The 26,389-nt window shown below is 60.0% G+C and overlaps 15 protein-coding genes across 15 annotated transcripts in view; 7 read left to right on the plus strand and 8 right to left on the minus strand.

Moving 5' to 3' along the window:
- Window positions 1–488: 488 nt before the first annotated feature.
- SPRG_20093 (hypothetical protein) lies at window positions 489–2,921 on the minus strand (the record flags this gene model as incomplete). The annotated part of the gene is made up of 1 exon (XM_012344929.1): window positions 489–2,921. One exon carries the CDS (start codon window positions 2,919–2,921, stop codon window positions 489–491), a length of 2,433 nt encoding a protein of 810 aa, XP_012200319.1.
- Window positions 2,922–4,370: 1,449 nt separating this feature from the next.
- Window positions 4,371–5,780, plus strand: SPRG_20094 (hypothetical protein; the record flags this gene model as incomplete). The annotated part of the gene is made up of 1 exon (XM_012344930.1): window positions 4,371–5,780. The coding sequence occupies one exon, from the start codon at window positions 4,371–4,373 to the stop codon at window positions 5,778–5,780; it is 1,410 nt and encodes a 469-aa protein (XP_012200320.1).
- A 297-nt stretch (window positions 5,781–6,077) lies between these two features.
- Window positions 6,078–7,342, minus strand: SPRG_20095 (hypothetical protein; the record flags this gene model as incomplete). Its single annotated transcript, XM_012344931.1, has 3 exons — window positions 6,078–7,034; window positions 7,082–7,256; window positions 7,302–7,342. The coding sequence occupies 3 exons, from the start codon at window positions 7,340–7,342 to the stop codon at window positions 6,078–6,080; spliced, it is 1,173 nt and encodes a 390-aa protein (XP_012200321.1).
- A 556-nt stretch (window positions 7,343–7,898) lies between these two features.
- Window positions 7,899–8,435, plus strand: SPRG_20096 (hypothetical protein; the record flags this gene model as incomplete). Its single annotated transcript, XM_012344932.1, has 1 exon — window positions 7,899–8,435. The coding sequence occupies one exon, from the start codon at window positions 7,899–7,901 to the stop codon at window positions 8,433–8,435; it is 537 nt and encodes a 178-aa protein (XP_012200322.1).
- A 202-nt stretch (window positions 8,436–8,637) lies between these two features.
- SPRG_20097 (hypothetical protein) lies at window positions 8,638–11,037 on the plus strand (the record flags this gene model as incomplete). Its single annotated transcript, XM_012344933.1, has 11 exons — window positions 8,638–8,714; window positions 8,750–9,029; window positions 9,089–9,224; window positions 9,281–9,387; window positions 9,435–9,720; window positions 9,763–9,883; window positions 9,932–10,110; window positions 10,153–10,267; window positions 10,345–10,562; window positions 10,605–10,731; window positions 10,782–11,037. The coding sequence occupies 11 exons, from the start codon at window positions 8,638–8,640 to the stop codon at window positions 11,035–11,037; spliced, it is 1,902 nt and encodes a 633-aa protein (XP_012200323.1).
- SPRG_06064 (hypothetical protein) lies at window positions 10,971–12,872 on the minus strand (the record flags this gene model as incomplete). The annotated part of the gene is made up of 4 exons (XM_012344789.1): window positions 10,971–11,644; window positions 11,695–12,195; window positions 12,248–12,477; window positions 12,531–12,872. The coding sequence occupies 4 exons, from the start codon at window positions 12,870–12,872 to the stop codon at window positions 11,050–11,052; spliced, it is 1,668 nt and encodes a 555-aa protein (XP_012200179.1). The 3' UTR covers window positions 10,971–11,049.
- Window positions 12,873–13,406: 534 nt separating this feature from the next.
- On the minus strand, window positions 13,407–16,036 carry SPRG_06065 (hypothetical protein; the record flags this gene model as incomplete). The annotated part of the gene is made up of 8 exons (XM_012344790.1): window positions 15,570–16,036; window positions 15,370–15,514; window positions 14,693–15,323; window positions 14,467–14,649; window positions 14,042–14,416; window positions 13,812–13,989; window positions 13,574–13,763; window positions 13,407–13,516 (listed from the first exon to the last, which is right to left on the minus strand). The coding sequence occupies exons 1-8, from the start codon at window positions 15,984–15,986 to the stop codon at window positions 13,407–13,409; spliced, it is 2,229 nt and encodes a 742-aa protein (XP_012200180.1). The 5' UTR covers window positions 15,987–16,036.
- A 419-nt stretch (window positions 16,037–16,455) lies between these two features.
- SPRG_20098 (hypothetical protein) lies at window positions 16,456–16,935 on the plus strand (the record flags this gene model as incomplete). The annotated part of the gene is made up of 1 exon (XM_012344934.1): window positions 16,456–16,935. The coding sequence occupies one exon, from the start codon at window positions 16,456–16,458 to the stop codon at window positions 16,933–16,935; it is 480 nt and encodes a 159-aa protein (XP_012200324.1).
- A 31-nt stretch (window positions 16,936–16,966) lies between these two features.
- Window positions 16,967–18,142, minus strand: SPRG_20099 (hypothetical protein; the record flags this gene model as incomplete). The annotated part of the gene is made up of 2 exons (XM_012344935.1): window positions 16,967–17,695; window positions 17,750–18,142. 2 exons carry the CDS (start codon window positions 18,140–18,142, stop codon window positions 16,967–16,969), a joined length of 1,122 nt encoding a protein of 373 aa, XP_012200325.1.
- A 272-nt stretch (window positions 18,143–18,414) lies between these two features.
- On the plus strand, window positions 18,415–19,537 carry SPRG_20100 (hypothetical protein; the record flags this gene model as incomplete). The annotated part of the gene is made up of 4 exons (XM_012344936.1): window positions 18,415–18,663; window positions 18,718–19,168; window positions 19,240–19,313; window positions 19,361–19,537. 4 exons carry the CDS (start codon window positions 18,415–18,417, stop codon window positions 19,535–19,537), a joined length of 951 nt encoding a protein of 316 aa, XP_012200326.1.
- A 75-nt stretch (window positions 19,538–19,612) lies between these two features.
- On the minus strand, window positions 19,613–21,073 carry SPRG_22184 (hypothetical protein; the record flags this gene model as incomplete). The annotated part of the gene is made up of 6 exons (XM_012344958.1): window positions 19,613–19,701; window positions 19,753–20,456; window positions 20,481–20,577; window positions 20,636–20,733; window positions 20,788–20,858; window positions 20,909–21,073. The coding sequence occupies 6 exons, from the start codon at window positions 21,071–21,073 to the stop codon at window positions 19,613–19,615; spliced, it is 1,224 nt and encodes a 407-aa protein (XP_012200348.1).
- Window positions 21,074–21,534: 461 nt separating this feature from the next.
- SPRG_20103 (hypothetical protein) lies at window positions 21,535–21,897 on the minus strand (the record flags this gene model as incomplete). The annotated part of the gene is made up of 2 exons (XM_012344937.1): window positions 21,535–21,808; window positions 21,869–21,897. The coding sequence occupies 2 exons, from the start codon at window positions 21,895–21,897 to the stop codon at window positions 21,535–21,537; spliced, it is 303 nt and encodes a 100-aa protein (XP_012200327.1).
- A 274-nt stretch (window positions 21,898–22,171) lies between these two features.
- Window positions 22,172–23,301, plus strand: SPRG_20104 (hypothetical protein; the record flags this gene model as incomplete). Its single annotated transcript, XM_012344938.1, has 6 exons — window positions 22,172–22,300; window positions 22,345–22,488; window positions 22,534–22,611; window positions 22,660–22,782; window positions 22,827–23,057; window positions 23,104–23,301. The coding sequence occupies 6 exons, from the start codon at window positions 22,172–22,174 to the stop codon at window positions 23,299–23,301; spliced, it is 903 nt and encodes a 300-aa protein (XP_012200328.1).
- A 687-nt stretch (window positions 23,302–23,988) lies between these two features.
- SPRG_20105 (hypothetical protein) lies at window positions 23,989–25,625 on the plus strand (the record flags this gene model as incomplete). Its single annotated transcript, XM_012344939.1, has 3 exons — window positions 23,989–24,237; window positions 24,282–24,391; window positions 24,437–25,625. 3 exons carry the CDS (start codon window positions 23,989–23,991, stop codon window positions 25,623–25,625), a joined length of 1,548 nt encoding a protein of 515 aa, XP_012200329.1.
- Window positions 25,626–26,094: 469 nt separating this feature from the next.
- SPRG_20106 (hypothetical protein) overlaps window positions 26,095–26,389 on the minus strand; it is a gene marked incomplete at both ends in the record, with an annotated part of 1,589 nt that continues 1,294 nt past the window's right edge. Inside the window, one exon of the mRNA XM_012344940.1 lies at window positions 26,095–26,289. Within this exon, the coding sequence (XP_012200330.1) occupies window positions 26,095–26,289 (195 nt within the window). The remainder of the gene's footprint in view (window positions 26,290–26,389) is intronic.

Below are 26,389 nucleotides of genomic sequence, written 5' to 3' on the forward strand. Positions count from 1 at the left end.
GCGACGGAGCCCGAGCCCTCCGCGGTCGTATCGCCGTAGTCGAAGCGCGAGTCCAAAACGCAACACAGCAGAAGAGAGCGACGCGGCGCGCGACTACCGGTACGGTTCGCGAGTCGCCATCGCTTCAATCGTACTGTTGTGGATAGAGAGCGTATTCTACAAGGCGATGGCGACAGCAAGACGACGGACGTGGACGAAGCCACGGCCGACGCCGACGACGGCATGACGGAGGAAGAGAAAATGATGGCGCTCATGGGCTTTGGTGGCTTCCACACGACCAAGGGCCAGCAAGTCGACGACAACGTTGTGGGCCCTGCGTCTGGCGCGGTGCGCAAGACCAGCAAGCGCGAGTACCGTCAGTTTATGAACAAGCGTGGCGGCATTCCTCGCGGCCCGCCGCCACCGCCCTCCATGTAGTCGGTCCTCGTGCTCCACTCCATCCTCGATCCAAACACACAACGTGCGATTACACGTTCTTATGTCTTTCCTCACAAGGCCTCGCGGATGAGGCGGTTGTAGTAGTGGCAATGCACTGCGTCGTTGTGGCGCACCAGCTTGGCGGCGGCCTGCACCATCGCCGTCACGTGCGGCGAGAGCACGCCCAGCGTCGCATGCAGCTCCATCTCGTTCGTCGTGAGAAACGAAGCGAGCGCCTTGGTCACGCGCTGGAAGAAAAGCTTGTAGACCGCATTGGCAGGGTCCAGCGTGTGCTCGGCGCGGCGCTCAAACGCCGTCGTGTCGAGCGAGTAGCCTTTGGCGCAGAGGACGCGCGCCGCCTCGGCCGACGCGTGCACGGCCAAGTCGGGCAGCCGCGTCTCGCTGGCGTGCGCGAGGATGCGAATCTGGTCGCAAAAGGCCGTCGCGTCGCTTGGCGCATGGGCCACGTGGTGCGGCGCCAGCGCGCCGTGGATGAGCGTCAGGAGGCACGCTTGCATCGTCAGCACGTCCATCTGGTTGCGCAAATCCAACACGCGATCGTGGTCCATCTCCAGCGTCTCGGGCCACGTCTCGTCGGCCGCCATGCCGCTGGTCACCAAGCCGACAAAGGCCTCGGTCACGAGCGACCGGTACGCGCGGCGGTCGCCATTCGTCAGCGCCGCGCGGACAGCCGGTGACGCGCGCGACACGTGCCGCGCCAGCCACTGCGACGTGGCCGCGAGCGTGATTGCGCCGTGCTCGAGCTTGAGCGCAAACTTCTTTTGCTCGTGCTCGACGCCGTGGCGGGCCACGTACGGTGCGAGCACCTTGAGGTGCGCGTTCATAGAGTCGATTTGGATCTCGTCCACCTTGGCAAAGCCAAACTGCAAAAACCGAACGAGCGCCTCGACCCACGCCGCCTCGGACGCGGGCGTCTCCTGCAACCGGTCCAGCCACGCTTGGGTCGAGCTTGTGCGGGCGGGCGCTTCGCCGTGCAAGATCGCACGTAGCATCTGCTGCAGCACGGTCGCCCACTCGGTCCAGGACGACGACGAGGCTGCGAGCGCTTCGAGGTGCGTGGTTGGAAGCGCCGTCGCCAGCGCCTTGTGCTTGAGCACCGTCGTGAGCTGGTCCCGCAGGTCCACAAACGATCCGACGATCCGTGCGCGATCGCGGGTCGCCGCGAGCTGGTCCCAGAACGCCTGCCGCATGGTTTGCGCGACCGACGCGTGCAAGGTCAGCGGCGCATCGTCCAGCGACGGAATCTGGTAGTTGGGGTTCAGAATGAGCTCGTGCGCGAGCCGGTCGTTGGCAAAGACCTCCTTGGTAAAGCCAAGGTCCGGCTTGGAGAGCGGCTTGCGGATCGGGCTCGACGGTGGCGTCGCCTTGGCCTCCGTTGCCGGCGGCGCCTTGGGTGCCATCTGCTGGGCGACGCTAGCTTCGACCTTGGCGAGCTTGGAAGCCGCGACCGTCGGGCCAAACGACTGCTCCATAGACGCGCGCAGCTGCGCCATTTGGCGACCCGACTTGTTCTGGACGTCGGTCGACCCCGTGCGCATGGCCGCAACGTGCACGGCGTACACTTCCGCGTAGATCGTGAGCATGTCTGCGTCGAGCTGCGCGGCGTCGTTGGCCTTCCACGAGTTGAAGAGCGCTTGGTAGCTAAGACAGTACGCTTCCCAGCGCTTCCACGCCGCTGCAAACGCCACGAGCGAGCGGACTTTGAGCGTCTCGCGCAACGCAGCGAGCTCGTCCGTCAGACGAGACGCCGCGCAGGCCAGCGGTGCGCTGTACTGGCTGTCGGCCATCGTGTCGGTCGGGTGGTGCGCAAACATGCCAGCCATGAGGAGGACGCGGTACGACATCGGGACCGGACTCAGCGCTTTCGTCAACGCGTGCGCGGCTGCCGCCGTCTTGCGGTTCTGGACAAGCTCCATGCTCTTCTCAAACGACGCGTCGCTGATTTGCGTCCAGGTTGAAACCACCGACTGCATCGCAGGAACGAGGGGCATCGCGACCGAAAACGCTTGGCGCACGTGCTTCCAGGACCGGAACCACGTCTGCAGCTGCGTCGCGGCCTGGCTCTGGCGGGCTTGGACGCGCTCGCGCTTGTGCTGCTCGATGCGCAGCGCGTGGCGCGACAGCTTCGAGACGTACGCAGTCGTGAGTTGCGTGCGCCGGTGATGCGCCGCATGCAAGGACGCGTCGTAGAGCTGGCGCTTCTCAATCATGCGGTCGGCTTGCTGTTGCAGGGTCGACATGATGTGCTCGTTGCGCTGCTGGCAGTTTTGCGCCGTCTGGTTGAGGCGCTCGAGGCGCCGCTGCTCCGCCGCCTCCAAGCGTGACTGGATACGCAGCAGCTGGTCGTCGGCGCGGGCCTGGGCTTCCAAGTGCACGGCGCGGGCAACCGAGATGGCCTTGGACACATGGCTCTGCGCCGTTTGGCGTCGGTGGCTGAGCTGCTGGCGGCGCTTTCGGCGGGCCTCCGAGATGCGGTCCCACATGGCTTGGAGCTTCTCCGAGGCGTCGGTCACGCCGCTACCGTCCGCGCAGCGCTGTTCGAGGCGTAGTTGGCAAGACGACTTCATCGCAAATGCGAAACTGGGTCCAAAGCACCCGTTCTCTCGAATGTTCTCCCATATGGCCAATCGGAGATGACCAAAATCATTCCGGCGCTTTGATTGGCCAAACCGAATCAAGTTGAAGTGGGACGTAGAGATTGGCCACGACGTGGCAAGCGCAGGATTTCACGAGCTTTCCTCACACAGCCATGTTGCACTTGCGCTGCATGCGACTGCGCGTACATCGTTGTCGCTGAAGAGGACGAGTTAATGGTGTTCAAGCTTGAAGAAGGACAACGACTGGGGCGCCCGATGTTGGTTGTGCGTGCGATGGTTCGATGTTGGTGCATGCTACTACGTACTTGATTGCAGAGATATGCAACGAGCGAGCTTGCCTCCCAGTATCTGGTGTGTGTGCGATTATTCGATGGGAGAGTGACCGGAGACCAATCATCTGATTGAATTTCGCTCCATGCAAGTGCTGGTAGGCTAAACGACAGCGGTCGATCGAGGCTGAAATTGTGGAACGTGCTCGGACTGACTGTGAAATCGAGTTCAGGCGTGGTGACTCACCAGCGCCAATAGTGTGCTTCAAGCACGATGAGGGCCGATTGGGAAAGGTGGAAGCTTGTGTGCGCAAGGGACGCTTTTCGCCAAAAATCCACTTGGTTTCTTGAATCTCTTAACGGTTTCATGAGACGCTGACACCGTCGCCAGCAAGATTTCTTCTTCCGGCTTGGTACCGCTTTGGTTTCATTTCGGGTTGTCAGCGGGCTCAACCACCCTGCCTCTCTGCATCCACGTAGTACATGGCGAAACGAAGTACACTGCCATACACAAGCGTCAACGAGAAGGTTGCTGCGAGTGCAAGTCTCAGTAGCCAACGAAACACTCTGTCAAGTCCATCAACCAGGTTGTGGGTTGAAATCACATTAGCAGCGACCAACTCAAAACCGATACGTTGTACGCTTGAAAGCGTGGCAGCGAAGCACTTGGTCGTTGGGGGTGAACTGCGTACCGAGAGATCCATTTCGTGGTAGATGCCCCTCGCTGAGACCACGCACCTCGTTCTACCAGCCGATAGAGTGGTCACTGCACAGCTTTCACACATGCTCGCAATCGACTCGATGCCGTCGCAGGAGAGAGCACTCTCGCTTGATAGCTTATCCCATTGATTGTTACCATCAAGAATCAAGGCATCGCGTTGGTAGCATACCGAGCTTCATTCGTTAATTCAAGCCGGCGGACGCGAATGTTGGTCGTACCTGTCAAAACGCATATTACCTGGCGAGAATTCATTAGCCTGCCACTATGCCCATACAAAACGCAAGCTTTCAGCCCTTCCACGCCCGTTGGGTCCTGTGAAATTGCATCTTTCCATTCTCCAATTCGATGTCCGAGTACGCATACAGCAGCGAGGACGAGTACGACTACAACTCGGACGGCGACGACCTCGCGCAGGTCCCGGCCGCGCCCAGCGCCGAGTACACGGTCGTCAACACGGCCGACCTCCAGCGCGACCAGGACCTCCTCGTGGCCGAGGTCTCGGAGCTCCTCATGGTCTCGCCGGCGGTCGCGACCGTGCTCCTCCGCTCGAACCAATGGAGCAAGGAGGTGGTCCAGGACCGCTTCTACGAGCACGAGACGCCCAAGCGCTTCCTCGAGGAGGTCGGCGCCCAGCACCTCGACAAATACAAGATTGGCGCGCCGAAAGGCATCGTGTGCGAAGTCTGCCGCGACGACGTGCCGGGCCAGAACGTCATTGCGCTCGGCTGCGGCGCCATGTACTGCATTGACTGCTGGAAAGGCTACTTGATGACCAAGCTCGAAGACGGGCCGTCGTGCCTCACGGCCACCTGCCTCGCGTACAAGTGCAACGAACTCGTGCCGGACGCGCTCTTCCAGAAGCTCCTCGACGCGCCCCGGAAGAAAGAGCACGCCAAGTGGGCGCTCCGGTCCTTTGTCGATAAGAGCCAGAACATCAAGTGGTGCCCCGCGCCGGGCTGCCCGAACGCGATCAGCGGGTCGGGCGGCGACCTCTTTGTCGACTGCGTCTGTGGCTGCAAGTTTTGTCTCCGCTGCGGCGAAGAAGCCCATCCCGTCGTGACGTGCGACCAGCTCCGGATCTGGAAGGAGAAGTGTGCGAACGAGTCGGAGACGGCCAACTGGATGCTCGTCAACACGAAGAAGTGTCCAAACACCAAGTGCTCGGTGCGCATCGAGAAGAACCAGGGCTGCAACCACATGTCGTGCAAGACGTGCCGCCACGAGTTTTGCTGGATCTGCATGGAGTCGTGGCAGTCGCACTTTTCGGGCGGCACGGCCAACTACAACTGCAACCGCTTCAACGCGACAGCGTCGCAGGACTCGGACTTGTCGCGCGCCAAGACGGAGCTCGAGCGCTACCTCTTTTACAGCACGCGGTACTTTAACCACGCGAAGGCCGAGACGATTTGCATCAAGGGCCGCGCGGACGCGGAGGCCAAGGTCGACGACCTCCAAGTAATGACGGTCGTCGACTTTCAGGCCGTGCTCAAGGCCATGGACCTTCTCATCAAGTGCCGGCGCATTCTCAAGTACACGTACGTGTACGGCTACTACCTCGACGGCAAGGCGACGACCGAGAAGCAGCTCTTTGAGTACCTCCAAGGCGAGGTCGAGTCCAACACGGAGGTGCTCACGGGCCTCACGGAGAAGCCGCTCGAATCGATGGTCATTGCCGATATTATGAACTACACCAGTGTCACGGACAAGTTCATGACGCGCTTTGTCGAAGGCGTCGAAGAAGGTCTCTGTGGGTGAAGTGCCACCCCGCTCTCTGTCTCCCTACACTTATTCTATCAAAACATTTAATCAACCACCCGTACGTTTGTCGCCGACTCTTGTGACCAACCGACCTGAAGGAGCTCAAGTCGGGAGATTGGTTGCCGTATTTGGGGCCGACCCAAGTGCCCTCACGCGCAGCCAGCGCACGTGGCGGGCGACCGATCCAGCCCACGGACAGGGGAAGGCAGATCGACGCATGATCGTGTCTCGTGTATGAGGGAATGGTGCATATTGCTATAACGTCTACATAAAGATAATGGAAAAGATGTCGTATTAAAGACAGACGACCGACGTAATGTCCTTCATCAGGTTCTCTTGCTGCGCTCTCCATGCGTCAATGCTCTCTTGGAGGAACGCGGCGTTGGCCTGGAGCGGTCGATGGAACGCAGCCATGTTGGTTTGGTACGTGGGCATCACGGGCGGGAACGGCATCCCCTCCGAGCGCTTTTGCTTGGGTGGCGCCTTGTTCGTCTTGTGTTGCTGCTGCTGCTTCTTGGCGACTTTGCCTTTTTGATTCTCGACGAGCTCGGCGATCTGCTGCTGCACACGCTGGCGAAAGATCTCTGCCAACACCGTCTTCGTGCTCGTCGGTGCAAAGCCAGATTGCGGCTGCATCGCGGGCGGCGTTGCCACGGCCATCGTCGGCGACATCTCTCTCGCCGCTGTTAGTGGTCGCATCGGAGGCGTCGACTGCGCCAGCGGTGAAAGGGGTATCGAGGGCTTCGCGTTCAACCGCTCAACTGCCATTGGCGTCTCCGCGACTGGTGGCGACGCGGGCGGTAACAACGCAGCTGGCGCAGCGGCGTCTTCTGTCACCGTAGTCGCGCGCAGTGTTTTGCGCTGCTTTGCCGGGGGCGACGGTGACCGCTCGGGCTGAGCGACCTCCGCCTTGGCTTCAGTTACCTTGCGCTTACGGGGGCGGCCGCGCGATGCTTCTTTCGGCACTTCGATTGTACTTGCTTCAGCATCTTCTTCGGACGCATCGCTGTCTTTCTCGTGCGCGATGTACTTGGGATTGATGCCAAAGAGGTGCGTCGCATTGAGATGGCTGCGCTTCATGCTCTTCTCGTCCTTCTTGGCACCGGCAACGCGCGCGCCGTGCGGTGCAATGGCGGATTGCACCGCCCACGTGTCGAAACGCTTGTGCCACCCAAGAAAATGCACCTTGACCTTTTGCGCGTCGACATCAACGTCAATGACGCGCGCTTCGCTCCAGCGGCCCTTGTCGTCCTACGTGCACAAACAATCGCACGGGCTCATTCCTGCTGTCGACGTACCCGCACGTCGGCGAGCATGCCCATGACCACGTATTTCGGCTCTCGCTCCTTGCTTGGCGCCTTGGCGTCGACCTTTTTGGCTCGTTTCGCTCGCACCGCGGGCTTGGCCGGCACGGTGGGCGGGCTCGTGTGTCGCTTCGGCCGCGCCGCCGCCGTCGCCGTTCGTCGCGTCATCCTACGTCGTTGTCGTACGCAAGCTCGCTCGCAAGGAACCAAGTACCTCGTCCCGTCGCTTGATGGCGATATCGTCGTCGGCTGCATCCTTGTGGCGTAGGATCGGAAACTGATTGCGACGCTTCAGGCCGCGATCGTCCGGATACCAGGATTTTTCTTCGAAGTCGACGGGATTCGATCGACGGCCAGGTTTTTTCGCAGAGTTCGCTTTAACGTCCGCGTGTGCTACAGCAAAAGCACTTGCGCTCGTAGCTGGATCGGCTCCTTCGGCTCCGCACCAACGTAGTACTGTCCGAGTCCCGAGGATCCTGCGCCGACGCTTGTTATCCGGACGAGATCGGACAGATTTTCGATGACCTTTCGATAGATCTTCCGTTCTTCGATGGATCTATGCTAACCCATGGCATGTACCTCGTGAGCACGCCACCATTGCGATAGCCTCGTCGCCTAGAGCAGCTCGCTAATACCCGCTCGTATTATAGCGTCGGACCCGATCGCTGCAATTGTGGCGCTGTCTGGGAGAGCTGTCTGGGAGCCAAAGGAGCCCACTTCAACTTGGCATCCGGATCCGGATATGGTATTTGTATCCGGCGTGGCTGTTCTTGAGCGTCCATTGTCAGCAGAGGCCGGTCGAGAAGACGCAATGCTGGACAAGCTCAAGTGGCAGAAGCAGCGGCTGCTCGACGGCGAGCCGGGCTACAATGCGACACCAGCGCAGCAAGACGAGGCCCTTTCCTGCCCGTCGCTCAATCTCTCGTACAAGGAGCGTCTCTTTGGCTGCCTCCTCTGTTTCCTGCTCGGCATGGTGCTCTCGCTAGGGTCGACGGTGCGCTTGGCGCAGCTCGTGCGAGGCCGGCCCGCGCCGTTCGCCATTTGCTACACGCTCGGCAACGTCCTCTCGCTGTGCTGCACCATGTTCTTTGTCGGGCCCGTCGCGCAATGCAAGTCTATGTTCCATGCCAAGCGGCGCGTCTCGGCCGCGACGTACGTGGTCTTTATCGGCGTCACGCTCGCGCTCTGCTTCTCACCCCATGTACCGCACCGCGCCGGCCTCGTCTTGATTTCGGTGCTCATCCAGTTCGGCGCGCTCTGGTGGTACACGCTCTCGTACATCCCGTACGCGCGCGCGGCCGTCGCCGGCGTCTTTAAAAAGTTTTGCTGTCAAGACGACCAAGTGTAAACACACCTGTAAATATAGCAAGACTCTACGTTGACGGCTGCAGTTATTAATACGGCGGTATGAGCAACACCCGGCGGTGCTTTAACCTCCTCCTGCGGCAAGTCGAGCCCGACGATGTCTTTTCCGAATTGCAGCGCGAGGACAGCGACGACACCCGCGTCGTCAAAGCGCGGTACGCGTCGTGACCGCGAGCGGAGGCTCGATGAGGTTAAGTAGGCGCTTCATCAAGGTGCTGGAGAGACTCTTGGGCCCTGACCACGACGTGTACATCAATTTCTTGTCCCTTGTTGCGCCACGTCACGACGATCAACTAGGGACGTGGCCGAGGTCGCCGACGCCTTCGCTGCCAAGCACGACGAGGCGTACGTCAATTACGTGACCTTTTGCACGCAGCTCCAAGCGACACTGGATGACGATCGAGATGAGGACGATGGAAAGAAGGCCGACTCGAGCAGCGCGTCCGAGCGCAATGCGACGACGTCCGAAGCGAGCTCGGCGCCGCGCCGCCACCGGCGCAAGCGCAAGTCCAAGCCCGACATCACCAAGCGTGCGATTCGCGTCGACCCGCGCCTTGAGAAGCACCGCGTGCTCAAGGTATATATGTCGTTCGATGTATCGCGGCGAGATTGGTTCGGTGACCCGTACTATCATAGAGCAGCATCCGCCACAAGGTGCTTCATGGCGCCAAGCACATGGCGACGTCCAAAGATGGATTCGATGGCCTTCGCGACGTGCTCTGCCAAGCCGACACGAACGGCACCGGCTTTCTTTCGGAAGCCATTTTTGTCGGTGCGGCATCCATCCTCCTAGCAGCAGCCCCATGATGATGTTCACGGTCGAGGTAGAGACGCTGCTGGAGCACATGCAGGCGCCATTGACCGCCAAGGAAATGGGCTACCTCACGACCAACCTCCGCCACCGCAAGCGGCCCGACGCCATCGACTACGAGCAGGTGCGGCGATATGAACGACGGTAGCTTCTCGTTGAGAGACGAGATAGATTGGGCTCTTTCTGTGCGTCGACAGTGAAGAGGAAGCGTCGACGTCCGGTGACGACAACGGCCGGCGTCGGCGGCAAAGCCTCGACGCGCCGCACTTGGGCTCGGACATCTTGTCGCTGGAGCGAGACCTCCGCGCACGTTTACTGCAGCGTCTGCCGCTCACCGCCGAGAACGCGCTGGCAAATTGCAGCCATACGCGGCGGTCGATCTTTACAGGCGCCGAAAAGTTTGTCGAGGCGTGTGAAGTCTTTGACCCGCTCTGCACAAATGCGCTCACGGAAGAGGGTACGCAGCACGTCTCGCACCTTGCGTGCAAGCGGCGCGTAGGGTATGCCAAGGCGCTCGACTACATCCACTTTACGGTCTCGACCTCGCAGCTCCAAGCGATTTTAACCAAGTTTCCCCGCGAACCGAGCTCGGGCGGCGTCAGCTACGTTGTGTTTCTAGAGTAAGACGTCCCGTGGCAAATGACTGTGCGCAACACGCGATCGTGTAGGCGCTACGGACAGCGGTACGCGACGGTCAAGCAGCAAACACACATGAAGACGCTCGTGACGCGCTTGGCCACGGACCCGAGCCGCGACCTTGGGCCGACGCTGTTGCATTTCAAGAAGCAGCTCGCCAAGTTCGACAAGCGCGTCACGGGCGTGTGCGCTGGCGTCGTCACCAAGACAGGTTGTCCACAGTGTCCGTCATGGCCTCAAGAAGAGTGGGTAGACTTTGCCTCGGCGCTCACCACCCACGAGACGTACCAGTGGCCCTCCAAGGAGGTGCAGATGCTCGCCCCGCTCTTTGCCGACGGTCCTCACATCCAGTACCCGCATTTTCTCACGTACTAGTACCTATATATCTATCGATACACTCGATATTGTCATGATCGAGCCGGCGATCAACACTGCTTCTATGTAGGATGGTGGAGGACTGCACAGCGATGATGCCGGGCGTGCCGTGCGACTGCCGCCAGAGCGCGCCATCGGCCACGAGCGCACTGGAGACCCGCCTTCGGCGCTTCCTTGTTGACAAGTCGCGCGGCACGTCGGGCTACGACACGGCGCTGCACGCGTTCGAGTCGGCCGACGCACTGCGGAATCCAAAGACGGCTCCGACCGGGCTCCTCCACGAACAAGGTAGCCCAAGTCGGCGGCGATTCAAACTCGAGACTGATGTAGATTTTTGCACGGTGCTGCGAACGATCGGCACGGGCTTGTCACCTGCGGACCGCGCCCATATCTTGCAGCTGCTATCGACGATCCACGCGCTCACGCCAAACGGTGTGCTCTACCGCACCTTTTTAACGTACATCCGTCTTTTGGAGAAATTCAAGAGTCATGGACGAGGCGTACTAGGCACCTCAAGACCGAGACGTCTTTCTCATCCGACGACGCGAGCAGCCGCAACGTGCCGTCGCATTTACGCAACATCTGCGTCGCGACGTACCTCAAAGAGTACGCGACGGCCGGCGAACGCAGCAACTTTGAAAAAGTCCTCGCGGCGCTCTCGTCGCTGCCTTCGCCCCGCAAAGGCGACGTCACCACGGACCAAAACAACCTTGTTTTTGCCCTCGGACCCCTTCTCAAGGTCAAGGTGCAATTCTTTACCTAGTAGTATACTACACTAGCAAGAAAATGCACGCGGTCGACTGGCGTCGTCGCTTTCGTCCACTTCGGTCTCGGACTGGCTCCGCGACCGGTCGTAGTCGGCTTCGTTCATGCGCCGAGAGATGACGGGGCTAAACAGCGTCGGTGTCGCCGTTCCGATCGAGAGTCGCGCCATCGCAGCGTCCTCTTCATTGATGTGGTCGTCGCCACATTCGCGCATGGCTTTGCGAGCCGCGCGGCGCCAATTGACCTTGTGGAGGGCGCGCACGATCAAAACAAACTTGGCGAGCTCGCCGCAGATGCTGCCGAGCCAGAGCCCCGAGAGACCGAGGCCGATCGAGAGGCCGAGGAAATAGGACATGGGGAACATGACGCCCCACGAGCCGGACGCGGTGATGCAGAGGAGCGTCTTGGCCATCGACATGGCCTCGAGGACGCTCGCGAGCACGATGTGGAGCCCCGAGAGCCCGACCGCAAGGCCGAAGAGGAGCATGTTGGACGCAATGAGGTCGGCGAGTGCGTCGTCGGGCGTGAAGAATGCAATGATCGGGCGCTGACACGCGTAAAAGAGGCCCGCCGATCCAAATGCAGCGACGCCGCCCAGCACAAACCTAGTACCATGTTTATCACATTGGCACGTGATGTAAATCCGATCGGATACCCGACACGCATGGTGTGCTGCGCTGCGCGCGGGCTGTTGGCGCCGAGAAAGTTGGCGACGCGGACTTGCGTCGGCAAGCCAAAGCCCCAGTAGATGCTGTAGACGAGGTTCCACAGCGTATACAAAACGCTGTTGGCCGCGAGGTTGAGCGGCCCGAGGTAGCCCGCGACAGCGGTCACGGCCGAGTAGATCCACTCGTCCATCGCGACGTTGAGTGTCATCGTGAACGAGAGCCACAGAAAGCGCTGGACGCGGTCTCGCCGAATGCACGCCCACGTCCACCCAAACCACGTTTCCGTGTGGTGTTTCCGGTAGACGCACGCGTATAAGAAGAGCGCGACGGGCTGGAAGACGTCAGCCACGAGCTGGGCGAGCGGCGACCCGATAAAGCCGAGATCCCAGTGGTAGATGAAGAGGTAGTTGGCGCCAATGCACAGCACGACGCTCACAGAGCTCACGACCGTGCCAGGCGTCACAATCTCTTGCGCTTGCAAGTACTGTCTAGAGATATCAGGATGACAATTGAAATCGGCTTCGTATCGAACAGAGTTACCGTAGCGCGCAGTTGAAGCACTGCGGCCAGACGCTCAGGATCGAGTAGCGCGAAAACTGCGTCGCGAGCGTGAGGACGCGCGGGTCGTCGCTGATGTAGCACAAAATGTAGTCGACGTGGTAGAACGATATGCACATGGGGATCGACAGCAGCGATAGGGACACGACGCCGAGCTGGAACCAGATACCCACCAGCTCATAGTTGCGCGCGCCGTACGCTTGGCCACAGAGCTAGACGCATTGGCTCGATGAGGAAGGAGGAGGATGGCACACATGGCACGCACCGTGCAGAGCGAGACCGAGAAGCCGTAGATGACGGTTTGGAGACCTGAGACCCAGATGTTGGCGAGCGCGCTTGCCGCCAGCTCGGTCGAGCCCAAGTGACCCAAGAAGGCGGCGGTGATCGCGGGCAAGAACGTGCGACAGAGCGTCGCGACGCTCACCTTCCACGCCATTTTCGAGATCGCGGCCGCTTCGGTTGCGTGCGTATTCACAAGGTGGCGCACCGAGCTATGGAGCGTGCCAGCCGGCGCGTCGAACGTCGCATAGTCCTCTCGCGGGCGGCTCAGAAGGCGCGCATGTACATTGATCGGCGACGGCGGCGAACTGTTGCTGCTGGTTGCCATGCTGCGCGTCTGGAACTGGGGCCATGGCGTGTATCTTGCGCGGATGGCCGCTCCGTTCAAGTACGTATCATTGGCACGTGCGCCGCTTCGAATTTATACACTTGATATTCGTATCGAAACTTCGATTCTAATTAAGTGCGCTTTTGCAATCCACCAATCAGAACGCTGTTTGGGTCCCTACCCCTCGCAACATCGCCCTCTCAAGCACCCGAGAACGCTGCCCACGAGCGCCTCGCAAGCATGCTCCAATCCACCAGTCGAGCGCTGGGATGTCGGCGCTGCCTTGCTGGTCCAAGGCGTCGATGCCGTCGACGCACAAGTGCAAGGGATTATCCGGATACGCCCGCCACGGGGTCGTTGTGCTTCAAGTCGATTCGAGCGTTGTGATTGGTTAACGGTATCCGGAAGATTCCGCGGCCCAAGCAGTCGACTCGCGTGCAGCGTCCCGTAGTCCACTGGCGTGCGCGGGTGGCGGAGATCCTCCATCAACTGCATCAAAACGCCGCAAGATCTTATTGATGCCCAAGTCGGGTCTTAGACCACGCGGCGGTTGCGCAGCGAGTCGCTACGCGGCTGCCCGCCTTCGTTCATCGTGCCGTTCATCGTGTTGCGCATGGCCGGCGGCATGACCGTGACCAGCTCGGCTAGTATTGTAAACATGTGAAAACCCTACCCCGGATGGCGAGGTCTCAAAAACGAACCTTGCTCGACGCCGCGGAACTGCAGCTGGAGGCGGCGGCCGCGGCCACGGGCGTAAATGACACCGATCGTTGCGAGGATCGCAATCGCCGCAATCACCAAGACGACCCAGAGCGTCGGGCCAAACGACGAGCTCAGGCTGTTGCCGCTGGTAGTGCTGCGCACGGTCGTGCACCGCGGCCCCCCCCAGACCTACAACGACATGATGAGGGTCCATGCATATCAATATATATAGCATACCGTGGGCGAGAGGCAGACACAGCGGCCATCGAGCTTGGTCTTGTCGCACGAGCCCGAGATGACTTGGACGCCACCGGTGGCGCTGAGCGGCAGCGTGCAGTCGTCGTTGGACGTGCAGGTCGCGCCGCCGTCGACCACGATGACAGGGTTGTTGATGTCCTCGTAGTTGGCCTGGTTCCTACGCAGAATTCGTTCGCGACGTTGAAAGGAAGCAACAAAAAGGATCGTACTGGGCAATGTACTCGGCCGTCGGGTGCGATCGCGGGTCGCAACCCACCGACATGCCCGTTGCGCTTTGCCACACGCGAATGTAGTCGACCTTGAGGTACAGTGGGAACGCGTCGCAGATCTTGTTGACCTTGGCGTCCTTGCCCGACCCGCGGCAGGGCTGGCCAGGGTTGGGCGGCGTCGTGCCCCAGCTCGTCGAGAGCGCCGTGTTGAAAATCATGTACATTGGCTCTTCAATCATCATCTTTTTCGGGTTGATCTTCGACTTGTCCGTGTTGGCCGGGTCCTGCGGCGGGTCCACGAGCGACGTCGACGAAATCTCAAAGATCGGGTTGCCTTCCACCATCCAGCGAACGTAGCCGGTATCCCCCATGACCCTATCGAAAAGTATCAACTTATCAACCCACACAGATTGGCCGCACGATACCACTCGAGCTGGTACTTGAGAAAGGACGTGTACGCCGTCAGCTGGATCGGCCAGTTGGCCGAAATCGCGTCGAGCTGGTAGTTGAACGAAGGAATCGCGTTGCCGTTCGAGTTGCCGCCCCAGAGCGGCTGCCCGCAGCGCGGGTCCGTGTTGTACGGGTCGCACAGATATGCACCATTGTAGCTACCCCGTACATGAGGAGCCATCTGATATGCGTAGACTATACCCGTTGATGACGGGCATGCACGTGCCGTCGTCGTTGATGCCCCAGTAGTGGGACCCCTTGTTGTCGATGAGACCGAGGTACCCGTTGACGTCGTTGGATGCGGGGCACGTGTCGACCGTGCACGTGTTTTCCGTGATCCCGGCCGTGAGCGACGCGTTAATGGTGGCGGCCACCTGCTTCTTGGCCGCGAGCGGCGTACAGAGGCGAGATGGCGCGTACTTGAGCCCTTGGTACCACGTGCGGTACCCGCGGGTCGTGGCCACCGAGGACGGCACGTCCGGGAGGTTGGCGCCCACTGTCTTGCACGTCTGCGTGTAGATGCATGCGCCGTTTTCGCCAGCGGGCGCCACGACGCGAAACTTGGATGGCATGCCCGGCGAGATCTGGATCGACGACGAGATTTCATTGCCGCCGCCTTCGAGGATATCAATTTCCGGCGCGCCGCGGCCTTGGTTCGGGTTGAGGCCAAAGCCCGGGTTCGAGTCGCAGGCCGAGATCGCTTGGTTCTTCTTCGAGTCCTCATCGCAGACGTTGTAGGACCACGGCCACATGCGCGTCGTCGACGCCGTGAAGAGCGCGCGGCCCAAGTTGCCCAAAAGCCACACGCCGGGCCACGTCGGGTAGTAGATGCCTATGCAGAGAGATGAGACGATAGAGCAAATCGGCGAGAGTCGTACCGCCCGTGACGCGGCCGTTGGGGTCCCTCAAGTCGGGGTTGCCAGAGGCGGCCGTGACGACGCCCGGCTGCTGGACGCTGACTTCGATGAATCCGCCTTGCATGCAAAACTTGTTCCAGGACTGGATCATGCCACTGCGGTACCACTAGTCACGCGTGCTGAGCAAGAGACGACAAGGCACGTGGTGGACCACGTAGTACCATTTGACTCTGCTGGAACCCCGGCGGGTTCTTGTACATGTTGTACACTGTAAACTTGATGTCGTCGTGCATCGTCTTGATCTGCATGTAGCCGCCGGTCGCGTCGAGCTGCGTGCTCGTCATGTTGACCGAGTAGTACTCGAGCGCTGCGTTCACGCCGTCGGCGAGTTCCATGGCCGTCCAGAGATGATCCTTGCCGGCGGAAAAGTCGCGTCCTGGGTGGTTGAACTCGTCGCTCATGACGAGGTCCCAAGATTCACCGCGCGACGTCTTGACCGTGTAGGCGCTCTTGGGCGTGTCGGCGTCGACCCACGTCCCGAGGCCGCTCTTGGCCGGGTACGTCGTGTCTGCGCCCATGGCGCCGGTGCTAAGGAGGGCGGCGAGCCCGATGGCTGCGAGCGGCGTCGTTGGCCTCATCGTCGTCCGCTTCGAGTGTGGCTGGCAATCGGACCAACGGCCTCAAAATCGAATTGGCCAATTTTTCATGAAAATCTTTTTTCGCAGAAATCGTCGGCAATAGGTTTCTCCAGATCTTATACCCTTGTTTAGAGGGAGTAGTCTTTCTGAGTATCTTGATGTATTAAGAGCATTGGAGTAATACCTTGCAAACACGATAGTACAGTGGGTTTGTAGGGAATATTTGACGGCAAAGCCAGACCAGCTCGCCACGCCTCTTCAAGGAACTCGCACGGCGCTAAGTCCATCACGCTATCCAAGAGGCTACGTGCAGCAGCGTGCATCGAACGCTTGCCGTGCCTAGCGTATTGCAGCGAGGGTTTACTGCGCCGGCCAGCTTTGACAGTCCGGCGATCGGTTCGTTGTCGCTTTCACAGCCGAGACCACTTGTTTCAAAGGAGTCACCCGCTTGAACGAGTTGAGATCCATCATGCTGGTCGACGTCGGCTTCTGGTGCAAGGACGAAGCGGACCCGCTCGACGGGCGGCCCCATCCGCGCACGCTCCAGGACGCTGCCTGGTTTTCCGAAAACGTCGGCCTTGCGGCGATCGTCGTCGACTACCTTCGGACGCAGGGCTGCGTCGAGTCGTACGAGATGGGCTACAGCTTTTGCCGGCTCGGCGACGCCTGCCCGCCCAAGAGTATGGGCGCGTGCACGATGACCGACGGCGTCTACTGCTGGCCAGAAGGCTATGCGCACTACTTGGACATACATTGCGTGCGCCCACCGCAGGAGCTTGTCGACCACATCCTCGCCCAGCCGCGGATGCCGAGGCCATCGCGCCTCTACCTCTGGGACCATGCGACCCTCGAACGTGTGCCAATGCCCCTCGCGATGCAATCCATGGTGCTTGCCAACACGACGCTGACGCTGCCAGAGTCATCGTCGTCGTCGTGTGTGGTCTCATAGAGCGACGTAATTCTTGGTCTTATTCTCCATCTTATGTGTCGTTTGTGCAAAAGTTTTGGTGCTGTCGCAGCGCGCGCTGTTCCTCAAATGTCTTTTCGCACGATGTACACGTCCACTTGGCTGCCGCAACCGGCTGCAGCGTCGACAGGTGCGCACTTAGCGCGGTCGCACTCGGAAACAACTCCATGCAAATTGGACACTGCGCCGACGGCTCTTCTTTCTCTTCGGTCGTCGGCGGCGCGTGGCCGTACCAATCGGGGCGAATGCGACTGTCCTTTCCGTGCTTGGCGAGCATGTGCTGCTGGAGCGCCTCGGCGTCCTGGAACTGCCGACCATTGCAGTGCGCGCAGCACACGTCGTCGTCGGCGTCCTTCCCGCGCTTGCGCTTCTTGATGCCAAGCTCGTGCACCATGCGCAAATGTGTCTTCAGACCCTGGGCGGTCGCAAAGCGCTTGCCGCCACATGCCGGATCGTCGCAGGCCATGCCGTTACTCTGTGGCAGCGCGCTCGGCACAGGCGAATGGGCAAGTGGCGCCGTGCCGTCGCGGCGCCGGCCAAAGCCAAAGATCGTGCTTTGCTGTTCGAGCTTCTCGCCGTGCAAGAGGATGCGATGAAAGCTCTTGTCGCTTTGGTGCCGCTTGCGCTGGTAGCCTCTCGGCTCGGTCCACAACTCGTGCTTGCAGCAGACAAGGTCGAGGGCGTCCGCGCGCTTGAGGATCTCCCAGCGCTTGGGCTGGTCGCGCGCCAACGTCACAAAAACCTACGTATGTACGTTCAACATGAGGCTTGTATCGAGGAGGGCGGTCGCTGCTACCTTGCCGCCGGGTCGGAGCACGCGCAGCGCCGCGTGGAAGAAATGCGAGAGCAGCCGCCGGTGCCGGTGAACGTCTTCAACGCCCGAGTGCGGATGGTTGAAGACAATGCGGTCAAAGTGGTCGGCCTCGTCGTTCTCGAAGGCCGCGAGGTTCGTCGCGTCGATGTCGTGCAGCACGGTCGCCGTCACGGCGGCGGAGCCGGCGCTTAGGGCCTCAATGTTGCTGCGCGCCATGGCATACTTGTCCTCGAGCGCCAAGAGCGAGTCAAAGGTCGACGCCGTGAGATCTATCGTGGGTGCGTCAATGCTCAGGTCGCGCCAGTTCTCTGGGTCGAGTAAGCAGCGCGAGTACGAGAGGTCGCCGTCGCCGACGGTCAAGACCCGGCAACCCATCAAGACCAACAAATGTGCAACCTCGCAAGTGCAATGTAAACACTGAGACTAGTGTGAACCTCGCGACCTACCTGGACGGTTGAGAGGACAGCAGCAAGAGGAGAATACGATTGCGATGCGAGTCTACCTCCAGTGCTCTCTCTTGTAGATGCCATAGCCCGCGCCCGCGTCGGCACGGACAAGAAGTCCGATGGTGTTTGCTGGACTGTTCTAGAAATAACACTATACATGATAACACTAAAACATCGTTAATGGCCTGTATCACAACCGAAATGCTGTCACGGCTCGTGCACCTGCAGCGACCTGCGCTGTCGGGGCGGGCGATCCTGCTTCGCCTCCCACCGCGCGCCGTCCATCACCGCGTCGTTGCCCGCCACCATGTCCAAGCCGATAGCAGCGTCGCCGGCCTCGGCTTTGTCGGCCTTGGCCTCGCGGTCACGGCCGCCACGACGTCGAAGATGAGCCTCGTCGACTTTCTCCAAGACAGCGTGTATCTCGTCGCTGGCAAGATGCGCCAAGCCGTACGTCCTCTTGATTGCATGGGCCATGACGTCGTCGTATGCTCTACCTACTAGTACGGCGACGAGAACCGGCGCATCCTCGTCCAGCTCATCGGTGCGAACGCGGTGGTCTTTGGCTTCTGGAACGTCTCGCACCGGAGCCCGCGCCTCGCGCGCTTCATGTGGCACCACTTTGCGTGCTCGTACAACGGCGTTGTGCACGAGCGGCGTCTGCACACGCTGCTCACGAGTGCGTTCAGCCACATCACGCTCACCCACTTTGGCATCAACATGTACATGCTCTGGCACTTTGGCTCGGCGATTCTGCCGCCAATGGACGACGCAAGCAGTGGCTACGTTGCGACGCTCACGAACGGCAAGTGGTTCGAGTCGGTCACGAGGCCGTTTGGCTACCACCCGCCGCGCACGCTCAACGCGACCGAGTTTGGTGCGCTGTACTTTTCCTCGGCGATTGCGTCGTCCGTGCTCAGCGCCGTTGTCTCGGGTGCCATGGGCTCGCCCCTTCGTACGTACAACAGCATCATCTTCTATATGGAGAGAGATGGCGTGTGTTACCACGTGCCTATGTTGTCTTAGTCTACTCGATCGGTGCCAGCGGAGCGGTCTTTGGGATCCTCACCTCGTACTGCATGCTGCGTCCCGACCAAGAGGTGCGACGACTGTGCTTCGTTCAATAGTGTGACGGCGTGTGCTGTAGCTCTACTTGTACGGCATGCTGCCCCTCACGGCGTCCGACTTGCTCACGGTCTCGGTCGGCGTCAACGCGGTCGGGTCGATCTTTCAGCACGCCAAGCAGGCGGTGATCGCGCCAGGAATCGACTTTGTGGGCCACCTCGGCGGCCAAGCCACGGCGTATGTGCTCACGCCCAAGTAAACAAACAAGCATGAGAACGCGTCGCCGAGCAAGGGGTGGTGATCTATTAAACTTGGTCGGACATCCTACTGCGCCTTACATGATGCACGCCTGCTTGAAGACCTTGACGGGCACGTTCTTGGTCATAAGGCGCAGGAACGAGACCTCCGTCGGCGTCAAGTCCTCTACACAACACACCTATGAGACAACGATGGAGGGAGAGGCGAGTGTAATACTCTTCCAAAAGTTGATGCTGCGGAGGTACGCGATGAGCTGGTCGAGCTCTTCGTGCGAGTACGGGTGCATGACCTTGCGCAGGCGTTTGCAGTCGACCTGGTGTGTAAACTTGAAGGCCGACGGAAAGTTCTTGGTCGTCGCCGCGACAAAGAGACCGTTCGCGAGCGACCGGTCCTCGCGGTGGCCCGTCTCGTCGACGTCGGCGAGCGCGTGGATGAACGAGATGTCGCGCGGCGCCACGTCGTGGCCTTCGTAGCCAAAGACCGTCTTCTCGAAGAGCGTGTTGTACTCGTCGATCGCGATGAGCACGGGGAACTTGGTCACCTTGGCGAGCTCGGCGCGGAGGTCGACGAGCGCGGCGCACGAGAGCAAGTCGTCCTTCAAGCCGTTCTCGGCCATGTCGAGCAGCGTCAGCGACGCCTTGTCATACTCGGACGTGCTCTTCGGCTTCTTCTCAAACGTGTGCGGGTAGTACTTGTCGCCATAGTCGGCCGAGAGCGGAAGCTCGGCGAGCTGGTGGCCATGGCTCTGGATGAGCTGCTTGAGCACGTCCATGGCCACGACGTCAATGTCGTACTTGCCCTGGATGTGCGCCGACTTGGTCACATACGGCGCCTCGTAGCACCACGCGCGGACGTGGGGCGCGAAGAGCACGATCCAGCCGTTCTCGCGGGCAAAGTTGACGATTTGGAGCAAGGCAACACTACAGGATGCTAAGCAAGTGCACCAAGTCGCTTGACGATAGGTACCTCTTGCCCGTGCCACGCTCGCCGTCAAGACAAAGGCCTTCTCGGGCCAGTGGGCCGGCCAGTTGTTGGGAAAGTCTAGTATCATCCATGGCGCGTGAGCCATGGCAACCAGGGGATACGCGCATCATCGTACCCTTCATGACCGAGAGGATGTCCAAGGTCGGCTTGCGGAGCATGAACTGCTTCTGGGGCTCCGTAAGCTCAAAATACTCCTTGATGCGCTTGGGCATGCTACACAGCGCGAACATGGAGTGCGTCCATCATGCCGCTGGACAATAGTCGTACCCTTCCGGAAAGTTGTTCTTGATCTGGGCGTCCGAGAGCTCAAAGAACTTGAGCAAGTCCTCCTTCTCGACCTATTTTGACAGCTGAGCAATGGCGACGACGGCGTCGCCGGGGCGTGCACCTGCGAGATGGGGTGGGCCGCCGAGATGGCCTTGACGCCGGCGGGCGCGGCCTCGGTCGCTTCCGCAGCCACGGGCGCCTCTGTCGAGAAGGCCGCCAAGCGCGAGGCCTGGACAAAGCGCAGGCGCGACGCGCGGGGAATCAATTTCGCTGCCGTCGAGAGCATGATGGACCAAGAGCTAAACTCGACCAACCAAACGCTCAACCCAACCCATCCGGACGCCATCCGGATACGTGTCAGGCATCCGGTATCCGGTTGTCATATTGGTGGCGTTCATTTAGTCACACACTATTCGAATTCGGGCCGTGCAGTGCATCACGGCGTGCTAGGGCTGCGATATCTGCAGATTTCGACGGCTACAAGATGCGACGCCACCACTGCATTGATCATCGACATATCAAGGTGCTATGAGCTGACACAATGCCAGGCCATGCCAGGCTGCTTTAAGTGAAAGCGAGCGAAGTCGGGATAACACTAAATAGAGTCGTACCTAGTCGAGTCATGTGTCGATATCGTACTTTGAGGTCTGCCCGTTGTCGCAGATCCATGGATCTTTGCCAGCACGCCACGAGGCTGTGCATGCCGCAGTACCTTACCGTGCAGAAACATGCAAGATGATTACAAGCTTAGGCTGCTGCGTGGAGGTGCACGGGCGTGGCCTTTGGTAGCGCTGGGCGGTCGCCACGGTCCTCGACCAAGTAGAACTGCGTCGCACCCGCGTCTTCGTAGATGCGCTGGACAAGCAGCGCATACCGAGTGTCGCCGCATGCCTTGGCCGTGAGGATGCGCACGCACGGGTCAAACTGCAGCGCGGGCGTGGCCATGATGGCATTGGAGGCGACGGACGCGGCCTTGTCGAGGTCGTCTGCGTCGGCTAGCGACATGAGACGCCAGCCCGAGCTGCAAGACACCAGCTTGATAGAGTGCCAAAGCGCGTCGTCGTGGGCGGCGCTGCGGCACACCGTGTCGAGCTTGAGCCCAAAGGGCATGAATGCAAGCGGCAGGAGCCCGTCGTCGCAGTGCAGACCCGCTGCGCAGGAGCCGGCCGTGCCACACCAGCCACCGCACGACTCGCCTTCCAAGCGATTCGTCGGTACGTTCGAGACGAGCTTAGGGTCGCATTCGTACGCGGCGACAATGGCCGCCGATAGCACACACGTGGCAGGACGCAAGCGCACCATTGTTCGAATGGGAGGAAAATCTCTGTTTGCAGCGAAACATAATATCGACTTTGAGGGTTTGTCGCATCGACACGAACAAACGATGCAGGCGATCGTGCGACGACTGCGCCGCCATGGCGGCCTCCGTCGCCTCTGCAGCCACGCGGCGCCGCCGAAGGACAGCGCCAAGTTCGATGCGCAGGCGCTCATCTCGCGCCACAAGGCGTCCTTTGTACGCAAAAGCCTCTTGGTTTCTTGTACTCATGAGTGCGACAGAACAAATGGGGCTACGTCACGATCGGGCTCGGCGGGCTCTGCCTCGTTGCGTTCGCACCCGAGCTCAAGAACAGCATGAGCAAGACGACGGCCGAGGTCGCGAGCGAGACGCTCCAGAACGAGATGCTCCAGATACAGACCCAGGTACTCCATCCTCTTGCCTCTCGTTCGCTGAAGCAGCTTGCACAGGAGCTCGCCTCGCAGATCGTCCAGACGGTGCTCAACGACCCCAAGGTGCTGCATCAAGCGTCGCAGTTTATCAAGAATGTATTACTACGCCGAAGCGAGAGGACGTGGTACTGATGCGTCCGGTAGCTCTCGGAGACGGAGACGACGCAGAAGGCGCTCGTGGTCTTGACAAGCAACGTCTTGAACAACCCGCAGACGATGGCGCAAGTCACTAAGCTCTCCAAGCAGCTCCTGCTCAACCTCATGCAGGTACAGACGTCGGTCCTCGTGAGGATCATCATCACGTGACTTAGGATCCCGGGACCATGCGTCAATTCGTCAACTTGATCAAGAACGCAATCGCCGATCCCGCGACGCGCGAGAGTGTCATCTCGCTCCTCGAAAAGCTCATGCAAGACGAGCCCACGAAAGAGCGCTTGACCAAGCTCGTGGCACATACGTTTGTGCAGGAGCCCGTCAAGCGCAGCGTGACGAGCACGATCACGTCTTCGCTGCACGGCGTCATGAGCAACCCAGACATCCAAGTACGACGTTTCGATGTGTACTATGTCCTACAACGGCTTGCGTTAGGACCACGCCAAGCAGTTTATCGGCGGCGTTGTCCGTGATGAGACGGTGCAGTCGCAGAGCGGCGACGCGCTCTGGAACACGATGACGTACGTCTTGACGCCGCGATGGGTCTCGTGGTTCTGGCACGGTGAGGACGGTCCGCCGCCATCGGGCGATGCGGCGCCACCGACGCGGGAGCCGCATTTCGCCAAGTCGTAAAAATGGCTCGGAATGGTCCTCCGCCAGCGCTTTTGCAGTCTTGAGCGCGCCAAAGAAACGAGCTCATAGCGTCCTCCGCTGCTGATTCTGATCACAAATGCATCCTACTGTTCGCGTGTGCTACTGCGTCGTGTCCCGAGTGAGTGGGCCCTCGACTATTACATGAGGTCGGCGCGAGGCACCCAGTTGAATCTCTGCATGATGAGCGCTCACTTGGGTGACCCAGCAAAGAGGAACCCAAAAGCTCGCCACCCAAACGCTCGGCGTTTGCTTCACATAGGTAGGGACGTGTTGACGAAAGTACACGTCGTACTGGAGGAAGCGTCTCATGGAAGAAGCGGTGCCAGTCCGTCAAGCATGGGAGCACCCAAGCGTATCCTCCTCCCAGTGCCATGGGAAGGTATAGAAAGGTGCCCTTCAATTTTCTATGTCTGAGTCGCGGCCATGTCGACGGTAAATACGCGGCCGAGAGGCGGTGTAATGCCGTCCGCATCCTCTTCACGGGCTGTCTCGGGTAGAGAGCCGCCGCCGACACCCAGTACAGTACAGTGCAGTGGTGCATGCACCCGCTGCAACTCGAAGACAAGATCGCCCATGCGACATGTCGCGGCGCGCGTCCATGAGAATCACCTAACGCAACTCGCCAAGAGCACGTCGACGAGTTCGCTTCATTGCCTCATTTGCAGCATGGCTGATAAGCTCGCGACACCGTTCGAGAAGCGCGATCCGTCCAGCACGGTCAACGAAGATGCGTACGTGGCGATTCGCCAGTCGCCCAAGGACGATGGCGGCCTCAGCGAGCCGCGTGCGAGCACGTCGTGGCGCGCGTCCCGCCGCAGCACATCGCGTGTCCGGCTCAGTCGTCTCGAGAGCATGATGCACGAAGAGCACGCCGCGGCCTTGATCCCGATGCCGATTCTCTATGTGACGATCGCGGTCGCGCTCATGGGTCGTTCCAATTCGGCTGGCTCCTCTCGCAGCTCAACTACCGTCCGTTCAACGTCGACTGCTTGAAAGTCCCGATCCCGGACCAGGCGTGCATCATGTTTCCCGGCCACTCGGGCAACGAGTGGACGATGGCGGTCACGGCGTGGATCGTCGGTGGTGCGATCGGCGCCATGACCAGCGGGTAGAGGTACGACAAGTTTGGTCGTCAGCGTACGCTCTTTTTGATTGCGATCACGATGATCATCGGTGGCGTCCTCGAGACGGTCTCGAGTGAGATCTACCTCTTCTCGTTTGGCCGCGTCGTCTCGGGGATTGCGTCTGGCGCCGCCATCAACGTCAGCAACGTGCTCATCTCGGAGATCTCGCCCACGCAGATGCGCGGTATGTTCTCGACCGGGCTTCAGGTCGGCGTCGCGTTCGGGTCGCTGGCCGTGACCACGGTCCACTACTTTGTCGGGTACGGCGAGGGCTGGCGCATCCTCGTGGGATTTCCGATCGTGCTGGGTATTGCGCAGATCCTCTTGATCCCGCTCACGACCAAGAGCCCCGTGTGGTTGGTGACCCACGGCCAGAACGATTTGGCGCTCAAGGAACTCAAGCGTCTGTATCGCCCGTGCAACACGGAGGCGATTCTGAACGCGATGATTGCGGCCCACGAAGAAGAAGTGAAGGAGACGGAAGGCGTCAACGCGTGGGCAGCGCTCTTCTCGAAAAAGTACCGCAAGCAGCTCATCATTGGCATGGTGCTCTGCTCGGCGCAGCAGCTCTGCGGTATCAACGCCGTCATGTACTACTCGTCGTCCATCTTCTTCAGCGCCGGCGTCACGGACCCGCGCGTCGGCAACACGATCGTCAACGTCGTGCGCACGACCATGATCTTGGTGGCCGCCCGCATCATGGACAAGTTCAAGCGCCGCACGCTCCTGCTCTTGTTCATGACGCTCATGGCGATCGCGTCCGTGGGCATCATCATCTCGCTTTTGGTGTCGAGTCCGATCCTCTCGGTGATCGCGACGGGTATGTACGTCGGCGCGTTCTGTCTCTCGATCGGCCCGATGGCGTGGATGGTCACGGGCGAAATCTTTCCCGACTTTTTACACGCCAACTCGGGCGCGATTGGCACCATGTGCACGTGGGTCGGCAACTTTCTCGTCGGCGTCTTTTACCCGACGATCTCCAAGGAAGACAGCCTCGGCAACTACGCGTTCTTCATCTTTGTCGCCTTCCTCGTCGCGTACGTCGTCTTCATCTACTTTGTCGTGCCCGAGACGGCGCAGAAAACGTTCGACGAGATCCAAAAGGAGTTTGATATCGAACCCGCGCACAAAAACGACGACGACGAAGAAGCACCCAAGCAGGACCCGTGGGCCTCGTAAGACGCACGCTAGAATATGTTATAAACACGGATCCACATAGTATACATCCCAAATCGTCTTCCTTGTGCGTAGAGTGGGGTAGGGTTGCAGTTCAGTTCAACACATTGATCAATGCCATTGTGACACGGACTCATGAATGTCCTGTACTAGTGTTCGACTACCATCTAATCTAAAATCCACTAGAATTTAGCAGCGCAGCTTAGAACTCCGCGACTTGATTTTCGAGCTCGTGACCTACAAGCTTGCGTCCATGATTCTTCAAAGTTTCTAACCAGCTAGCAGGGCTGGCTTGCCGTCGTCGTACTTGATCGTGTGCTGGTTCGTGCTCGGGTCAAAGCCGGTAATGAGCGCTCCAATATGCGCGGAGTGTTGAACTGAACTGCAACCCTACCCCACTCTACGCACAAGGAAGACGATTTGGGATGTATACTATGTGGATCCGTGTTTATAACATATTCTAGCGTGCGTCTTACGAGGCCCACGGGTCCTGCTTGGGTGCTTCTTCGTCGTCGTCGTTTTTGTGCGCGGGTTCGATATCAAACTCCTTTTGGATCTCGTCGAACGTTTTCTGCGCCGTCTCGGGCACGACAAAGTAGATGAAGACGACGTACGCGACGAGGAAGGCGACAAAGATGAAGAACGCGTAGTTGCCGAGGCTGTCTTCCTTGGAGATCGTCGGGTAAAAGACGCCGACGAGAAAGTTGCCGACCCACGTGCACATGGTGCCAATCGCGCCCGAGTTGGCGTGTAAAAAGTCGGGAAAG

Source organism: Saprolegnia parasitica, assembly GCF_000151545.1.
Source record: "Saprolegnia parasitica CBS 223.65 unplaced genomic scaffold supercont2.20, whole genome shotgun sequence".
Lineage (NCBI taxonomy): Eukaryota > Oomycota > Saprolegniomycetes > Saprolegniales > Saprolegniaceae > Saprolegnia > Saprolegnia parasitica.